This window comes from Lupinus angustifolius, chromosome LG14 (assembly GCF_001865875.1).
Source record: "Lupinus angustifolius cultivar Tanjil chromosome LG14, LupAngTanjil_v1.0, whole genome shotgun sequence".
Classification (NCBI taxonomy): Eukaryota; Viridiplantae; Streptophyta; class Magnoliopsida; order Fabales; family Fabaceae; genus Lupinus; species Lupinus angustifolius.
This window is the reverse complement of record NC_032022.1, coordinates 6,401,106-6,421,938: the sequence shown is the minus strand read 5'-3', so window position 1 is coordinate 6,421,938 and position 20,833 is coordinate 6,401,106. Positions and strand designations below refer to the sequence as shown.

General features: G+C 31.5%; 2 protein-coding genes across 4 annotated transcripts; one reads left to right on the top strand and one right to left on the bottom strand.

The window, feature by feature from the left end:
* On the top strand, window positions 1,391-3,406 carry LOC109326076 (glutaredoxin-like). Its single transcript, XM_019558730.1, has 4 exons — window positions 1,391-1,817; window positions 1,916-2,004; window positions 2,544-2,642; window positions 3,172-3,406. The coding sequence occupies exons 1-4, from the start codon at window positions 1,627-1,629 to the stop codon at window positions 3,255-3,257; spliced, it is 465 nt and encodes a 154-aa protein (XP_019414275.1). The 5' UTR covers window positions 1,391-1,626; the 3' UTR covers window positions 3,258-3,406.
* LOC109326075 lies at window positions 13,268-20,334 on the bottom strand. 3 transcript variants are annotated; one of them, XM_019558729.1, is made up of 9 exons: window positions 20,219-20,334; window positions 16,454-16,814; window positions 15,606-15,639; window positions 14,953-15,180; window positions 14,606-14,695; window positions 14,268-14,333; window positions 14,086-14,177; window positions 13,947-13,994; window positions 13,268-13,494 (listed from the first exon to the last, which is right to left on the bottom strand). In XM_019558729.1, the coding sequence occupies exons 1-9, from the start codon at window positions 20,223-20,225 to the stop codon at window positions 13,356-13,358; spliced, it is 1,065 nt and encodes a 354-aa protein (XP_019414274.1). In that variant the 5' UTR covers window positions 20,226-20,334; the 3' UTR covers window positions 13,268-13,355. The 3 variants fall into 3 exon arrangements, with proteins under 3 accessions (XP_019414274.1, XP_019414273.1, XP_019414272.1); XM_019558728.1 differs by having other exon boundaries at window positions 16,454-16,854; window positions 20,219-20,316; XM_019558727.1 differs by lacking the exon at window positions 20,219-20,334 and having other exon boundaries at window positions 16,454-17,460.

The following is a 20,833-nucleotide window of genomic DNA, read 5'->3' as shown; positions in this document are numbered from 1 at the left end:
CCAGGTTACTGTTTCCTATCGATAATAAAGATACGAGTATAATATCTATGCATTGTCAGTGTAAAGATTTATACATATTCAATCAGTAAGTATATCAAACTTATATATTATGGTTGTATACATTTTTTTTCTCTCTTATGGAATAATAATATAAAAGATTTATGTTCAAAATGTTGATGGTAGGTTAGGATTGACCATGTCCTAGGTAAGATAACCACAAAATCAATTAGGCTCTTGGACCATGCAGTGATATCTAGTAGTTAGCACGAGTCTTTTCAAGTTGCAACCCCACAAAAATCTAAGCCCAACTCATGTAAAATTATAGAAGTGTTTTTGTGTTTTTTTTAAGTTACGGCCACTCAGTTGCATAATTTTTTTTAAGATAACATTAATTTAGTACAGAAATTCAACTTGGTAAGTGAAATTTGATTTTATTTTATATATATTCTTTCACCCCAAAACTAAGATACTAATTTCTTTTGAGAAAATGAATTTACTCTCCGATATTAGACACTCCAACGGACTCTTAATTAAAATATTAATTAAGTGGACTCTTCAAAAAATTGCCACTTATCACAATAACCACCCAATGCTTTGAACCCTTCAAGTATGAATTGAAATTTTACAATTTCACCTGATACCTAAAAATCCAGCAAGACATTACACATTAGACCAATATCATAGTCATACTTGAAATTTGATTTGATTTGATTTATAATATGATTTAATCATTAATTTACTTGTTGATGTATAATAAGGATTAACATGAATACTTGGCCCAAAAACCTCAAATAGATACTTAAAGTATCACGTCACACACTTCATTCAGATTAACTTCCGACTACTATCTTGTTATCAAATTGACTAATGAGATACAAAATTGGAAACTATATCATTTACGCTTATTAGAAAATGATACCTAAAGATGAAAACCTGGTATCAATATCTCCAATGTTAATGTTTTTAAATACTCCACATATACATATATACACGGGAAGGATTAGTATGAATAGTTGTTATTGTGATAAATAAAATGATTAATATGAATTAATGATTAAGCTTAAAAGATATACCCATATAATTATCAAGACCAATAATTAATTTTTAATTAAGAGTTTTACTTTTGACTATATATATATATAAATAAAAGAACTCTTCTCTCCCTTAACATGACACTTTGGATATGAATCAACTGTATCTCATTCATTGTCTTATACCACTTATATTTCAATATGAAAAAAAGAAAATTTAATAAAATAAAAAAACATTGTGATTATCTCAGAAGTATTCTAGATAGATGATTTGTGTCCACTTTATAGACTATTTTTGTCGTTTTATCAAGAACAAGGAAATTCACACACGCTTCTGTGGGTGAATTTTAATTCAAAGCAGTTACTTCGCTGGAGCTGAGATTGAAACAAAGTAGTCCATGTTCGGTTGAAATCCTTAAACAGTCTGTTTGTTTATGGAATAAGATCGAATATATTTGTCCTCCTCATATTCTGTTAAGTAGAAACCTTGTACCTCAAACATCTTTTTTTTCTTCTTTCATAGTTCCTTTGTGCTTAAACCCGAAGCCAGCAAGTACTTGCAAATTCCAACACGTGTGCCTTGAGCTTTCTCCTTATGCCACCAACAAGTAACATCCTTGGAGCTTCTTGCACCTGTCATATTACATTATATATTAAACTCTATATATTATATCTAAATGAAGGAATGGGTTCTATGCTGAGTTCAAAGAAGAGCAAGGAAGAGCTTAAAATGGCATTGAATAAAGCAAAGGAGATTGCATCTTCCTCCCCCGTTGTTGTCTTCAGGTATTTCATTTCAAATATTTTAGTACCATGTTTCAGAATTTCATTTTGAAGCATTTATATATAATATATGTCACTATGTCTTAATTGTGTTGTGGCAGTAAGACATACTGTGGTTACTGTAAGAGAGTCAAGGATCTTCTCACACAGCTAGGGGCAGTATATAAGGTCATTGAATTGGATGGGGAAAGTAAGTATATGCTATTCTGCTTTTGATCAATTTTTTTTCTTCTGTTTACCTTGGGTCTTGTGGAAATAAGAAAATAATGAAGGGAGATAGAAGCCGAACATGTCCTCCCCTCTAATTTGAAGATAAGGATATGATGTCTTAAACCATATCCTATATGTCACTCATATTAAAAGCAAACATAGAAAAAATGATATAATTTTTAATTGTTTTGAGTTAAGTTACTTTACTTTCTATTATAAGGGAGTATATTTGTTTTCCTATTTTTTTTTTTTTTGTTGAAAATAAATTATTTAAATTAAAATTATAATTATTAAATATTTTTATGATCTCTTTTGACACATGGAATTATGGAATCCCACAAAGGAGTGGGACACAGCAGATTTCTGGTATGCATTTTGTTTTTGCATCATGAGTGTGAAATATGCAATAGTGTAGTGTTTAAGCCTTAGTATCAGAGGGTTGCTGTTAGACATTAATTTCAGGAATCTAATTTGTTATCAATTCTATGGCATGATTTTCTTTTCCTTACATAATTGAAGGTGATGGAGGTCACATTCAGTTTGCTCTAGCTGAGTGGACAGGGCTTAGGACTGTACCTAATGTTTTTATTGGAGGAAAACACATTGGTGGTTGTGACAGTAAGGCCATATTCTTGTTCTTTCTTCTTTATTCAGTGCACAATCTATATGTATTATTTGGTCCTGCTTTAATCTAAACCTTTGAAAATGCATTATTCAATTAAAGTTATGTATATAGTTGCACTGATGATAGTTTAGATATGTAGATATGTCAAAGTAAGAATGGACCATATAATTATTTTCTTTATTGACCAAAATATATTCAAGTTATAGATCAAAATTTAGAGACTTAGAGACTGATATAGATAGATAATAATATCCTCTTCTTTTACCATAAGGGTAGACCTTTAATCTGATTATGGTTGTTGCAATGCGAATATTATAACCGTTGTGGAGAGAGAAAAAAATTTGATTAAATAAATATTTTTGAATTTAATAAGATACTATATGATTGTATCATTGTGATTGTATGTTATAAACCAATTTTGATACGACTCCATTGAGAAAATAATGGGATAGAGCACATAATGTTGTTATATTTTGTATATTTGTTTTGGTTTTATTAACATCTTTAACTTGGGTATGGCAGCTGTTTTGGAGAAACACCGGGCAGGTCAACTGGTTCCCCTTCTCAATGATGTTGGAGCGATAGTTAATACCTCAACTCAGCTCTGAATGACCATAGAATACTTCTCTTAAATTATATGAAAGAGCTTTGTTATATCATGTAGCTATTTCTTTCTACAAACCTTCTTACTACTATTTGAATAAGATATTAAATGAAAAGTAATTGAATTCAATGTCTTGAAGAAACAAATATGTTATGAATTCTAGGGTGCCTTTTTTATCATTTCCTTTTCCGTACACTATGTTTGGCAGAACAAAAGGAGAAGAAAGAATCAGGGAAGAAGGAGGAAATGAGAAAAAGAGTAGCCTTTTCATTCTGTGGTATGAAAGAGGAAGAAAATGGGAAGATAGAAACGTTGATAGTTTTAAACGTCTTCGTTCCATCAATTTTTATCACCACCAATTTTGACCCAAAATAAAATAAAAACTATAAATAGACAAGTTCTATAGTATGTCTTAGTTAGGATTCTTTACTTCTTGCACTTGTATATTAGAAAGGCATTTGAGTTTCTGAAAGGTAAGGAAAGTGAAATGTATTATATCCAATTCTATTCCATAATCAATAAAATGATCCTGAGTTATTTTTCTATTCTCGGCAATAAGGACTAAATATCATCAACATTCATACTTTAAAAACTAATTGCAACCCAACTATGAAGATTCAAGATGAACACCGGCTGTAGTCATTATTTAGGGCGGGAAACTTTCTAAGTAGGGATGCTTGGCAAATGTGTTCTATAATGTGCCTCATAAAAGAAGTTGCAATGATTTACCTTAAATGTTCACTGTTGATTTCAATAGAAAAAATACCCGTGATGAAGATGCACAATCGGAAACTAAGTATTGTTAATTAACTTTTTATTAGGAAGCCCAAAACAAGCACCTAAAAAATTAGAAAAAGATGTATGAATTGTAACAGTTTTTATAATTTTATTACATCATTCAATTTTATTTATTATTGAATCTTAAATAAAAATAATATAAATAAATAATGAATTATATACTGAATATGTATAAATTTTTACATTGATAGTGTATAGATATTACCATCAAACAAAATTTCTCACCCAGATGCGCAACATTCCCCGGGTCATCATATTTGGATTTAATGACCTTAACGATAATGACTCATGCATTAACAAAATTTGAACTTTTAGATTAAAGATGATTGATCAAGATAAAATAGAATCAAATTAGAATTTAAAATTAAAATCATTATTTTTTTATCCGATAACTCAAATTTGTTAAATGCATCAAAGTTACCATTTAATGGAATCCCCAAATACAATTTAAAACAAATAATAATATAGGAACCAACTTAGACATTGATGTAGTGGTGTAAGATATTGCTAGATTCTTAGGATGACCAAAAAGTTAAAAGTTCGATTCTAAAAGCAACATTTGTCGGGAAAACGAGTCATACATACGAAAAGGATTAATTCTTTATGTAAGACTGAGATTCTAACAAAGAGGGGGAGGTGAATTAGTTGACTAGAAATTATAACTAATTTTTTTTGCAAAATGAAGAGTTAAAGTGCAACGGATAATATTGCAGAAAATAAACAAGAATAAATCAAAGAGTTAAGGGAGAAGAGAATGTACAATGATTTTTATACTGATTCACCTTTTGTCCACCGAAGGCTACGTCCAGTACTCTTGCAGTACAAGAGATTTTCCACTAAATATTATGAGTTGTAATTACAATATCTCACGCCAAGATCTCTATGTCTCTTACACACTCACTAATACTTATACCCTTGGAAACCACCTTTCCAAGTAACTCTATCCCCTTTCTATTCACACACCGTGAAAGAAAGTAATTACAATGAATGAAAAATTACAATGATGGCTTGGATTGCCTTTACAAGTATGAAATATAATAACACTTGCAATCCAATCAACTTTTTTGTATACTTAGTAATAATGCTCTTTAAGTTTACAAAACTTTAAAACACTTTACTTCAAGCAACTTAGAAAAATAGCTCTGAAAGTTTGAGCTCAAGTTGCTAGATGTGCAGAAAACCATTTCATAAAAGTGTAGGAAAGTTGTGAGAAAAAGTGTGAAAGATTTATGAAAGAGTTGTTTTTTGATTGTAAGTTCTAAGACCTTTAAATTGGCTTTCCAATCAGTCATTGTGCCTTTATGAAAGACTAGGAGTTGTTTGCAATGAAGACATTTTGTTTGGGATGAAAACCCTTGAGTTTCAAATATGAAAAACTGATGTAACAACTCTCAGTAACCACCGATTACAACAAGTGGGTAATCGTTTACCCAAACGTTCTGTCCAACAGTGAATTAAAATTTACTTAGAGTAATCGGTTACTCCAATTCGAATTTTGTTAGATAACTGATTCTCACTCATATAACCTGTTACTCAAATTTCAGTAACCTATTACACAGTATTTTGAAAAATGTTTTCATTTAAAAACTTGAAGTGTTTCAATTTATTTTAAAATATTTTGAGCATTGCTACTTTGGTATATTAAAGAGTATAGGATAGAAGTACCTATTTAGACTTAGACTAATTGTCTTGAAGCTTTAATCTTCTTGGTCTTAATAAGTAATTTTCCTTTTCTTCTTTTTGGTGATGTTGGTGTCTTCATCAAAATCTTGCCAAGGTTAAGAGCAAAGATATTCTTCACAATCTCCCTTTTTTTTATGATGACAAACCAAGACTCACAACAGATATTCTAAGACTCAGGCTCTTAATTGTCTTCATCAATATCCATGCTATCCATCCTAGAGGAGAGGCAACGAAGTTCATATTGGATTTTGTTGATTCTGAGAGTCGAGAGCATCCACCTGGTTAGTGATGTAGCCTAGAGAGAAAATAACTCATCCATAATCATTTGATTCATAGGCATGGCAGCAGATGAGGACGATTGAGCATGAAACTCATACGATTGTGGTTCATGAGGGTTAGGAGGTTTAGTAGCTACAGACGATTTATCGTTTCTATGTTTATAGGTGCGAGTTCGAGGGTCTTAGGTGAAACCCATTTTGTGGATCACTTCCACATCAATTTGGCTTTCTCGAAGATTCAGAGGCACCTTTGTTTCACCATTTGTAGAAACACTGAAATGTTGAAGAATGATGGTTATGAAGATTGCATTTGGCAAACGACTTTGAGTACCTCTAACAGTCCACATTTGTCTCATTATCATTAGAGTCCAATTGATCTTGATGTTAAACCTTAAAGCCTACATCAATTGGAGTTCTATGTCACTTATTTGAGAATGATTTGAAAATTTTGGTAAGATGACATAGCTCAAAAAATAATGAAGCAAACGGTCGTCAAACTTAAGATATCTAGCAGATAGGATGTCTCGATTTTTGACGGTCTCGCCAAAGCCCTGTTGCTTACGCATTTCTATTTCCCGTTTTGAAAGTCTACATAAAGTATGAAAAAATCATTTCTATCATAATTATCCCATTCACACACAAGGCCGTAACCCGTTATGCTACCTTGAGAGGGTATGTTACATAACAATGAACTAAAGGTTTTAAGATCCAAAACAATGTCTTTTCCTTTGACATAGGAAGTAAGACGATTTTTCCGAAAGTTCAAGTTACAGTAAAATACTTGCACATGTTTTGGATAAATTTCATTTGTCTCACAACAAAAATCAAAAAGGTTTTGTTGACATAAAATTTAAGGGAAAAGAAAATCTTCAAACACAAAATTTCATCATTACCGAATTTTGGAGTGAAAATGATGCGTCCATGGAAGTGTTTTTCAAACACTTTGCGTTGTTCCTCATTAGCTAGAAGCCTTGCCAAATCCAGAGGGTTAGACTCCATTGAAGTAGTTCCTGGCCTCTTTTGAGTCGTGGAGGTGTGTTGCTTCTTGGTTTTTGAAGAGGAAGCCATGGATTTTCGGTTTTGACGGTTTAGGTTTTGACGGTTTTAGAGATTTGAGGGTTTTTGATTTAGGTTACTAAACATGAAAATGTTGGTTTTAAAGTGTTTAGAAGTGAAAATGTGATAAGAATAGACACAAAAATCACTTAAAATAGATCAAAAATGAAGACTTTAAGGTTTGAGAGGGTTGAGCAAGAGAGAGCACGAGTTGAAGAGGAAGATGAGTTTCAAAAAGTTTAAAAAATGCAGAAAAATACATATATAACAGCACAGAGTAATCGATTACTCAAATTAAAAAATTTAAAATTTTCAAACAGCAACTCGGAGTAATCGGTTACTGAAACACGCTGTTCAACCCTGTAATCGGTTACTCTCCAGTGTAATCGATTACTGATCCCAGAAAAACTTATTTTTAGGCAAAATTAACCTATGAAAATGATACTTAACCCAAAAATTAGAAAATTTAAACATAAATAAACATATTTAAGTACAAGTAGGCATGAAATAACACAATGAAGCATACATGTAATCATGTATATAAGCATTTAAGACATGTAAGCTTCATCAAGAATGCCTAATTCTCGTCTAATTTTATAGAAAGGTTCTTTTGCCAAAGGTTTAGTTAATATATCTGCTAGTTGGTTATGAGTATCAACAAATTCTACATACATATCCTTCTTGTGGACATGGTCCCTAAGGAAGTGATGCCTTATATCAATGTGTTTGGTTCTTGAATGCATAACCGAATTCTTTGTGAGGTTTATTGCACTATTATTGTCACATTTTAGAGGAGTGCAACCCAATTCTAAACCATAGTCTCGTAATTGTTGCTTAAGCCACAACACTTGGGCACAATAACTACCTGCTCTAATATATTCAGCTTCAGCAATACTTAGGGCTACACATGCGTGTTTCTTACATGACCAAGAAACTAAAGCATTCCCTAAAATATGACAAGTACCACTTGTATTTTTCCTCTCAGTTTTGCATCCTGCAAAGTCTGAATCTGAATATTCAACCAAGTCACATATAACTCCTTTTGGATACCACAGTCTAACATTAGTTGTGCCTTTAAGATATTTCATGATTCTCTTAACAACAACTAAGTATGATTCTTTTGGTTTGGATTGATAGTAAACACACAAACACACACTAAACATGATATCAGGTCTACTGGCGGTTAAGTATAAAAGAGATCCAATCATACCTCGATACTATGATATCTCGATAGATTTTCCTTCTTCATCCGTATCGATGTAAGTTCCATAGGAGTAGCTATTGGCTTGCATCCATCCATGTCAAATCTTTTTAGCAAATATTTGCAGTATGTGGATTGACTTACGAAAATACCATTGTCAAGCTGATTGATTTTTAATCCAAGGAAGTAATTTAACTTCCCCATCATAGGTATTTCAAGCTCTCCTTGCATCATTTTACCAAACTCACTACACAGAACCTCATTAGTAGAACAAAAAATAATATCATTTACATAATTTGAACAAGTAGAGTATGATGATTTATTCTTTTTATAAAGAGTGTAGTGTTGACCTTTTCTTTGTTGAAACCTTTTTCAAGTAAAAATTTGGTTAGACGATCATACCATGCACGAGAAGCTTGCTTTAATCCGTAGAGAGCTTTCTTTAATTTTTACACATAAGAAGGATGTTTGTAATCTTCAAAACCAGGAGGTTGTTCAACAAACACTTCTTCTTGAATGTAGTCGTTGAGGAAAACACTTTTTACATCCATTTGATATAACTTAAAATTCAAAGAGAAAGCATATGCAAGTAATAGCCTAATAACTTCAAGTCTAGCAACTGGAGCAAAGGTTTCATCAAAATCGATACCTTCTTCCTGGTTGTATCCTTGAGCTACTTGTCTAGCTTTATTTCTAACTATAATACCATTTTCATCATATTTATTTCTAAATACCCACCGAGTTCCAATAACATGCCTGTTTTTCGGTCTACGAACAAGTTCCCAAATTTCATTTCTCTCAAACTGGTTTAATTCTTCTTGCATAGCAAGAATCCAGTGTTCATCCTCGATTGCTTCATCAATTTTGGAGGGCTCTATTTGAGAGACGAAGGTCATGTTTAGACATGCTTTATCAAGCATTCTTCGGGTAGTGATACCCGTATTTAATTCAGTAATAATGTTGTCAATCAGATGATCTCAATGAATTCTACATTATTTTGGTAAATCTGAATGAGTATGCTCCTCTTGAGATGGTAGGTTATCATTCATTTTCAATTGTTCAGTATCAGTTGTAGATTCAATAATAGAAATTTCACTTGAAGAATAACTTGGCAGTTCCTCCTCATCAGGAGTTATCACATATTTTATCTCAGCATTGGTTTCATCAAAAGATACATGAACAAATTCTTCTCTGGCTAGTATTCTTTTATAAAAAATTATGTAAGCTTGACTCGTAAGAGAGTAGCCTAGGAAGATGCCTTCATCTGCTTTTGCATCAAGTATATAATTCAATTTATTACAAATAAAAACATTTTCTTCTTACTAAGAATAAGAGTAATATATAAAATTGAAAAAATTATAGGAGGTTAAGCTCATGAGTCCCTGACTCAGCAGAATTAAAATAAGTAGAGAAGTGAAGAAATGATATATTGTGGAAGCAAAACCATTTTGAAAATGTGAAATAAATTTTTCCAAATATCTTTCATATAAAAAGATGTGGAATTTCCTTGATTGATCCTTCAAAACCATGTAAAATTTCAGAGCTTCAAGGATAAAATTTAATACACTAACTCTGGTGTAACATCCTACAACAGAGCGACACACTACCTAGTCGTAAGAGTTGTCTTTCCTTTCCTTCAAACGATGGCAAAATCATTCTCCATGAACTCACATACTCCCTAAAAAGTTAGGAGACTAAGTACTTCCACATATGGTATATAAACGACACATAAAATATTAAATTCAGATAGCATTTATCATATAATCAATATCCCATGGATGTAATGAAATGTGGAATGTCAATATCATGAGGTGTGAATATCTATTATGTCTATATTGACACAACTATTAGTCTCTTAATGAGTGCATGAAGAAATTGTTTCGATAGGGCTCATAGAATCAACATTATCAACAATGCTACCGACACTAGTCGAACCCGACCAGTCCTATGTTGTTCTTAGGAAGCGAACATGACGAATAACGCGTCGTTCCCACCATTGGTAACTCATAGACAAAGTATAGTGCACTGGTAGCACCGAAAACCCTCCGGTTGGAAAAGATAGCCGCCATATCACCCTGAACACGATACCTTCAAGGGGGTGTCAGAGGTTTCCACAGTTACTACGAGGAGTTCCGTCGGCCAAGGGAACTACCCTATTCCTGACAGTTCAATCCCCACCCGCAATGTCCCCTTAACCAAGTCACACAGACAAGGTACCCTTTTGGGTTCTCGATACAACATCAGAAGTGTCGTATCTTCTGTTGGCTATGCTACTAATAGTAGACCTAGTGATATGGATCCTATGATCCACACATGACATGGCAATAGTTCCTTTAAAATGAACGAATGGAAACTTTTTAGGGTAAGGACGAGAACGTTATAGAAATCGGATTTTGACCAAAAGAATATCTTTAAGTAAGTCAAGATAATTTATGCTAATTTGACACTTTGAAAGAAAACAACCTTAGACTTATGGTTTCTTAAATTGCTTGAAAACCAAACCTTTGTTTAAAATAACATGCTAATATGCTTTTCCAAAACAACATTACGTCAACTTTCTCATAAAACACTATCTATATTTTCCAAAGACTTTAAATGATGAAAGCTCAGTAAAACAATTTCATTTCCCTTTGTTTCATTCTTCTCAAACCACAGTCTTTTCAAAATTGGTTTCATCTGGGATACTTGTATGCCATGCCATGAGAATGCACAATGACAATTTTATCATGATGCAACAGTTAATTCAACATTCTCAATAAAATCAATCCAATCAGGAAATACTCATTCGACATCAATATAATTTTCTCAATTAGTCATATCAATTAAGATTTCATTATCATGATTGAACAATCATATCAAGTATATAACAAATTCACATTACTTGGAATTAACAAAACAACCTCAATTATACCAATCATTTCAACTCCTAAGATAAACAAATAATCATCTCAATCCAAACAAGATCACATATTCAACATAGAATCTTATATCAAATAAACTCTATTCAATCTTAAATTAGCAATTTACGAGTTAAAGGGCCTCAATACCTAGTTACTCACGACCACAAAAATAGTATTAGACTATTTCTACCTTAGGCCTAGCTTAGAGATGCAAGTCTATCTTTGGTATCATTTATAAGCTCATATATAAAAGCACTTTTCTCCATACTTATACCACTATCGATCTTATTAACTCCCTGCCGCAGCTTGCTTGAGAACCGAGTTCCTGATTACGTCAAAAACGATTAACTACGATATTTCAATTTTATTATAAATTATTAAGAAGTTGACCTAGAAGGCTCTAGACATATATCCAAATATTTTATTTGAATACCATTATTGACAAGACTTGAACTTGTCAATAATACTTTGTTCTTGTGGCGTTCTAAAACTCATCGCCATCCTTGATGTGGTGTCTATCCTAGTTCTCATCAAGGATCCTTCCTTATGGCGAACCTCTTAGGCTTATCAAGCTCTTATGTTTGTGGCGCCTCATTCACTTTCCACTCTTAACCATATTCACTTAAATACTTAACCTACACACTAAGCTACGACCATATCTAGCTAAATTACCCTAAGCTATGGCCATTGACCTAACCCTTAGACAAATCGTGGCCACCCATATACTAAACACCAAACCTTGCCATAACCAACCTATACATAAACCTAGACCAAGCATACACCACCAAGCCGAGCGACATACATAAAATCCTTGACACTTAACCCAAACCATGACCCACATACATCCATACACTTAGCCATACACATTCCTCTAAACTCATCCGGAGAAAACACACAATCCATACCCTAAAACGTGGATTTGATATACTAGTCATATTCCCTGAGCCAATCAAGTTCAAGCAAGAACGGTAGCTCAGGAAAAGCAAACCATCCCTAGAGGTTTCACATCATGACTTGAAACCCAGGGATGAGGAACATGACATCTTCAATGGTGGTTCTTTTTGGACCGAGTATCCATATGTGAATCAAAGCATATTGGTTCACAAAATACGGCAAATTGGTATACTCGGAACAAATTCACGATTCCCCAACCAAACCAGTAAACTTGCTTTTTATAATCCTAATCCATAATGGTTTTAAAATGGACGGGAAAGCTTCAATCTTGTGAAGCAGTTGTACATGCATAACTTATTCTTATATAAAGAGACACATTATCTGTGCTCCATTTGTTTTGATCATACTTTTCACAGGTTTGCATAATCTATTTTGTCACTTTTTACATTATTATTACAAAATTTATTTTAAAATGAACATGACACGTGATATGTGGTTTGCCAAATCTGGTATATGATACATTGCCTAAATGATGAACCGTGTAATTATTCTTTTGATCGGGTTGTGTTGGGGTTGCATTGCCAATTATTGTCACGACTCATCGCATTATGTATTGTGCCATCGCATTATGTATTGTGCCATCGCATTATGTATTGTGCTGTGATTTTTTTGTAATTAAAAAGTAAATTAAATTTGATATGACCCGATACATTTGTATTGCACTCCGATACGACTACATTCTAATTTAGTATCTCACCATAATTATGTCGTGATATGATTATAATGGCCATCATAATATTATGGTCGAACACATGATATGGTATGCAATTTGAAAGAAAGGTAGTGATTATTATTTTGTAAAGTATTGGCCTTGGTGATTCTAGGTATAAAAACTGGCAGATCATTATTAAACTCTCATGATTCATGGTATTTTGTTTGTGAATATAAGGCACATACAATAACTATTTACTTGATTCTTCAAAAGTGGCATATATTTGACAACAAAATAGTAATTAAGAATAGAGTGAAAACTAAAGGATAATTCAAGAATCAGTGCTTAGTCAGATTAGTTACTAGAACTCAAAACTAATGCCGTCTCTTTAAGAAGTGTTACAGAAAATAAGAGTCAAACTCCCGTTGCCTGTTCAACAGCTAATATTTTAAAAAATGATATATTTTGCAACATGTCTTTTCATATGTGAATTTTATGTATGTATATTCTGATTCATTTTCTCTCCCTTTCTTCTCTTCCATTTTTCTATGGTAAAATTAATATTCATCAGAACTCCAAGCTACTTTGGTCCTAATCTGAAGTCATTTAACACTTGATACGAGTCAGGGTACCGTGTTGACAACACATAATGTTTAAGCTTCATCATCAATGTGAAAATACCATAGCATGGAATATGTAGAAATCCCACTATAAGGTACCTAGGAATCAAATAAGGTCATAGAAAAAAGTTAACAAATCAGCTCAAGTAGAAAACACTGCTAGAACAAGAATGACATCAGAGTGAAACTTTTTATAGGCTAAAAATTTATACATAGTTAATATACCATCCACCATTCATTTATTTGTATTACTTTGTAAGAATTGTGGATGATGCAGTAATAATATATAAAAATGATACCCTAACCCCATTGTTAATGCATACAATTTTTCTCCTTTTTATAATGGCGATGAGATAAAAATAAAATTTCATATTAATGTTATGAGTAATGATATATTCTTCTATCAAATCATCCTAAATCAAAAGAAAATAATACATGTCACTTATAAATCAATCATTAGTTAATAAAGTATAATTTTGTGACATGTGTTACTTTTCTTATGATATAGTAGGATTTATAGAAGGATATATCATTTTTTTAATGTTACATACCATAGTGGAGCAAAACGGGATGACAAGTCAAGAAATGGATATGGCCACCTGTTTTTGCACACAAGAAACTTACATTAGACAATGTTGTATGATATGTTTTCATAGTAATTGAACCAAAATTAAAATGAAGACTTTATACCAGATATTAATACAAGCATGAACAATCCATTGGAAGATCACATATGTCACTGTCCATAGGCAAAAGTATCCTATTCTAAACCAAGGGAACCGCTGAATTGGGAAAAGTAAGGGTAAGAGTTTTCAGAAATATAAGCATTGAAATGAGACACCAATTAAATGAAATCAAATGCAGAAACTCACCAAGGAATTTAAAACTGTATCCCCTAAGAGAAAAGCAGCATTTATTGTGTGCATAAGGACTGCCAACTGCCACATTAGAATTTAACATATGGTTTAGCTTTGAAGGCTTTTGTAAGAGCCAGTAATAACTTAGATAATCAACAAACATAGATATGTTGTCCCAAATTATATCTCGCGTCAATAAAAACATAACATATTAATTAAAAAATTAGTTATTATTGCTATTTTTTATTCATTATTGTTGGACTGAACAAAGTTTGAGACATTTTTGGAACATCAAATTAATGTTCGATAGACAATTATCTACCTAAATCTATAAGGTCATAAATGATACTTACAAAATTTAGGTTGTAATCTTTAATGGTTAGAAATGGAACCATTATGAACCAAAATACACAGTCAGTGAGCATTACAGCACCTGCATTCATCTATTCACAAATGAAGAAACAAAAATCAATGTGGTCAACGGAAAATCTACACCAGCCACCACTTCTATGAACATAAAACTGAAATAAAGAAGACATGTAGCAATTTATTACATTACATGGGAAAACAGCATGATGATATCATTATTATGAGAATCAAGAATTGAGCTCATTAGGTTATATAAAAAGTGATTTTTGAAGAATTATTAAGAGAGGAAAATCATCTTGGTAGTTTAATCAGTGATCTATGGAAAATGTACCTGGAACATTATTTGAAAGATATAACCCCAAGTGCTTGCATATTGTAGAACAAGATCTTCTTCTGTGGCTCCCAAGGTTTTCTCTTGGTTGGATGGAATAGAACTAAGTGGAAGTGCAGAAGCAGTAAATGTTCCTTGCTCAGCATCTCCATCCACATTATCAACTTTATCACCAGTGGATTTCTTATGATGTTGGTAACAACCATACATTGAGAGCAAGGATCCAAGCTGCAAAATCAAATACATTAGGACATGTGAATACATACAAAAAATTACATACTACCTCATGTACTTTTTGCAGCAAACTTTTGGGTAGTTTGATGTAAATTAAGATCATCATTAAATTTGTCAACTATCATATTACTCCAAACTGGTATTCCGCCGTTTTTTTCATTCCCCTTTTCTATTTAACAAAACTGTCATTCATTAATGAAACTAGATCATTCATTTTCTCATTCCAATTAAATTGTTTCTGTAAATAATGGTATTGTGGTAGCAAATTCCTTTATTGTAATTGAATTTTGAAAAAGATCTTATTTACTAAAACAAAAATAATGAAAATATCTTGCAAAATGACCAAAAATAGTACTAGTTAATTGATCCATGTGTAACCTAATTACAGAAAAATCAAGTATTAGGCCCTTCATACTTACCCCAAAGTAAATTGTGATTGAAGTAAAAGTCCATCTGTTTCATAACACAAGAAAAATTAATAATCAATAAATTGCAAAAAAAACTCCAGATATGCATAATTAATTCAGAAAGTTCTGAAATACTAGGCTTCTGTGAAAGGTCATAAATTGTGGTTTGACTAGATGCTTAAATTGGCATAAAAAATCAGGTTAGACTTTACTTTATTTTAAAGAGTGTTTAAATAGAATCATCTTTAACTAAAAGCACAAGTGATTGATCACAATGACTATACAGGCTCAACTCCAAGAGCAGAGAAGGACTAAATCCAATGGTATAAAACTTTATACAACAAAACCCTTTAGTTGGGAAAACTTCTAGCTTCATTATAGTGTGAATATTAACTCTGTTTACAGCTTAATATGTTCCAAATATTTGTTCCTATGACTTGATTGTTTTTGTTTCATTGAGTAGGACAAAGAAGAACTATACTTAATTAAGGGGACAAGTTAAACAATATATAGTTATTTCAAAAACACTACATCTCACAAACATAACTTTTAAAACATGAATAAGGATGTGTTGTCCCAAAACATATTCTACATCCTGTAAACATCGAGTATTCTTTCTATTTTTGTTTCATCCACATTGGCGTAGGACATGATTTAGGACACGTTTTGGTATAACAGATCCTTATTCCTTTCACAAGAACAATGATCTGTTGTCCCAAATCATGTTTCGCATCGATAAAACATGTCATGTTTCGCATTATTTTTGGAGGCAGAATATAGTTTAGACAATATATCTTTCTTCCTTCTAAAGCAGCCACATTTTGAGATAAAATTGAACAAGGAATGGAATGAGAACTTACTGAGTGTAATAGTAAAATATGCTTCCTCCATCAACAATAGCGTTGACTATGAGAAGCACCAAAAGCAAAAAAAATGCAACAACTCTAAATGCCAGAAGCCATGCAGGGTGAATTCCTTTTAAGCAAGGCCTCCAAGTTTCATCCTCATACAAAGTTGCTGGTGTTATCTCTTGTTTCCTTTCCCTGCTTCCATTTCTTGAAGGCTTTTTTCTAAAACATTCATACTTCCAAATAAGGAATAATGAAAAGATTATTGCAAGTAGGACCCAAATGGCACAAAGCAAAAGCCTCCAGTTTATCCAATAACTCTTGATGTTTGTCTTAGTAGTAATGGTGGGGTGCCATGAACCTTTCGAACTTCCTGTTATAGAACCCATGGATTTACTTCACTTCCTCTTTTCCTTTTCAGATTTTTCAATGTAAAATGCTGGAAAAACAATCCAACTATACTGTTGAAGAATGAATGAACAAAATGAATGTTTCCTGTTATTGATCTCTTAGGATACCCAAGAACCCAAAAAAAAGAAAGATAGAAACTTGTGAAATGGGTCTAACACAATCCAATGTTTGTGAAATAAATATCACATGGAACAAAAGATGAACTCAATGGGGAAGTACTCATAGGTTGGTCTCATGCATTACAAAATAGGAAAAGGTGCAAAGATTTTGAGCCATGAAGAACCAAAAAGTAGGAATTCTTGACTGATTTTTACTATATTAATAGTTTGGAATGAGTATATATTCTAAACTTTAGGTGGATTTATTGCACACAAAGATATACCTATAATTATAATAGTAGATTAATAGATCTATAAAGGAAAAAGTTTAAGTTTTACAATACTCTTAAGCAAGGAAAAAGTTGAAACTTGGAAGGGAAAGCAATAGAATGCAGTGTTACTAGAAGAGAAGATGCTTTGCTTCTTTGCTTTTGTACATAGGAAACCATTGGAGGTTTATACAGAGAGAGAGAAGGGAGAGAAAAGGATGGTATGCTTTGAGCACAACCTTCTCTTTTCTTATTATCTTCCAAATGATAAAATATATTTGTTCTAAATCATATCCCAAATTCAATCTCATATCAATGAAAAGATATCATGTTAATTAAAAAAAATTAGTATTCATTATTTTTCTATTTTACTTCAATTCATTAATATGGAACAATACTTTGGACATAATTTGTGACTACATATGATTGTTACTTCCACATAGCCCATGTAAATTTTAAATTTTAAATAAATTACAAAGGCATGCATGTTTGTTGTGGGATATTGTAGGATTAATAATCATATTTTACTTTTAAAAAATTATGGAAAGAGGGACAGAGAGGAAAGGGACCAGACAGACAGGGTACAATTGTATTTGGATATTGTATTAGATGCTTCATGTATTCCAAGAATAGTTGTCTTGTATGAGTCCTTAGTTGCTTATAAAGGAAGACGTATATGATAGAGAGAAGAAAAGAGATTAAGAAAAAGGTTAAAGTAAATCCTTAGAGGAAGTTATGTGGAAGAATAATTTCTAATCCTTTTGATATTTAGTTGTAGTAGTTAACATGAAAGAATTTTATGTATGAAGCAATGTGGTGAGATTAGGATCGACCGTTGATCAGATTTAAAATTGACTTTAATGTGTAGTTTTAATTGAATGAGAGGTTGAACCACTTTGAACTGGGAAAATTATGATCCTACCATGCTAAATCCAATTAAACCAGAATAACTCAGAAAGTGAACCATATGGTTCACTTAAAATTAAAAAACAAAATAATACTCTAATATTTTATTTGATTCAAAAAAGATGGAGACATGTTACTTCAATATAATTATATATAATAATTAATTATTTAAAATTGAATATTTACATATAATTATATATTTATAGATAATTTTTAATTATATATGAAATCACTAGGACTAATCAAACGACTTAACTATTTAAACCTAATACAAAACATATCTAACACAGACTTGACAAAATTACAACATTGATAGCAAGTGTAATGAACAAAAAAACTAGTTCAACTAAAACATTCAATTTTTTATTTTTTTTCTATTAAAAAATGACTTTGATTGAAAACAGAAAAAATATCACCACTTTTACTAAAGAGAATACCATATAAAATTTGCATTTATCATGATAGGAGACATACATTTGAATAACCTAATCATATCTAAGTAGTGTTGTTATCAATTAATTATTATTCCACTTAACATTTTGCTAATTTGCTATTAATAAGGAGTATGAGATATATGATATATGATATAACACATTTAAGTGTAGCGACCATCAGTAGGATAAAGTTTTCTTTTTACAAGACTACACCATATACTCAAAACATAGAATGTTTAAACCCTATATACAATTTCAGGTTCTTGAACAATGATAGGAAACATTATGATAAATATCAATGATTCATCAAATTGAGGATGTGCATGATTAAATTTTGTCAAAGCATAAGAGTGTTGATGCTTATGGTCCATCGAATGGGGCCCACGGTTGAGACCATCTTGACTTCACAGTAACCACAATGATACTGCAATTTATTGATCCTTCACTATCAGCCCACTTTGACAACTGGAAGATGGCATTTTCGTTATTCTGTAATTCCTAATGGAAATTCTCAATTCATTCAATTAAGTTTTGTTGTAAATCATTTTTTATTCGAGAGGGGATATGGTCTACCAACAAAATAGTCTAGTAGTATGAGGTTTTGTTACATCCTCAGATAATCAAAAAGCTAAGAGTTTGATTCCTAACGGTGACACTTGTAAGTAGGAGCAACTACATATCTCGAAAAAAATTAGTTCCTTATCCTAAATGATAAGGAGATACCGGTAGTACAAAAAATTTGAAAGATGAGCTGGTCATGAACATTTTATATGGCAATGATTAAGGTTCGATCCTTAGTTGAACAATAGCAATATGTTAAAAAAAGTGATGGGTTTCTATTTCAAAAATCAAAGATAATAAAAAATAGATAAGAAAAGATATTGTATTTTTATGCTAGAAAACATGACTATTATAATTAAAAGAAAAAATATTGTACTTTTTATATTAGAAAACATCGCTATAAGAAAAAAATATTTAGTCTTAAAACAAAAGGCAAAATTAATCACACAAGATTTAGTTTTTGACCTAAGCACATTTTAGTTATTTTAGGCACAAAGACATATTTTAGTCAAGTAAGTATCCATATTTTGTGGGGGAAAATGGAAATATAAATTCTTGATTTTGCATATATATTTATGGGTAAAAATATCATATCATTAATTTTAAGGGATAAAAGTGTTCTACATCTATTTTTATGTTATTTTCTAATTACTTACGTCTCCGTTATGGAAAGGATCCTAACTCATTTTGTGGGTACTAAACTTGCTCAAGGGTTGGTTCCGTTCTATTATTATGCCTAAAGGAGAGTAAAGAAATAATAATTCAGACCATGAATTTTTATTTTATTTACAGAAGTCAAAAGTATACATTAAAATATCAACAAAAGAAAAAAATGTGAAAAAATATTTTAGATTAGGTCTAAGTATTTCTCTTTTGTTTTTCTATATCCCCTAGCCATAAAAAGTACCCAAATGTGGAAATAGTAGCAAATAGTAGCAGCAGATTTACCAAACTATCTGATTATTTCAGCTCAAATATTCAAATAAGAACATACCCATAACATTTATTCACAATATATAAATTTTAAAAAACAAGTGTATTCCAGCATCATCCATTATCTGCATAAATTCATTCAAATTGTTTGGTAGAGATACATACCTTTCATCTCTTAGCAATGTAGAAGAGTGTTTGGCTTATATGATTCAAATTCTCCTATGGGAGAAACTCAATTTTTCTCTTCAATCCTTGAGCTCACATTAGAAGGAAAACTAATTATAAGCATATGAATTTATATGTATGAATGAACGTAATGACATGTACTTCAAAATTGTTTTTATGTGTATGATTTTACGAACCACTAGGACTTCCAAGTAGAGGTGATTTGAAAGCAAAAGATGGAAAATTGTGAACGTAAAAGCTACTTATCATGTTTTTATCTCTATGCAAAAATGAGGTGATTCATTAAGCACGTGTACTATACATACACAATGTGGTTATTCATGTACAGGAAGTAAAATATACTGTCATATCTCACTCGATCAGTCAAATTTATGAACATTCCATGATTAATAAAGTTTGTGACAATCTATCGCTATTAGAATATCAAGTTTATTGTTTAACTTTGACATTATTTAAAATTCTTCTAAATGATCTATTTGTGAGTTGACATGTATCATAAAAGAACTTAACTTTTGTAACTAGTTGTAGTTGTTGTAGACTTACGGTAAAATAGAATTATATTCTTTTGTTAAATTCTCTATCTTTTTTTAGATT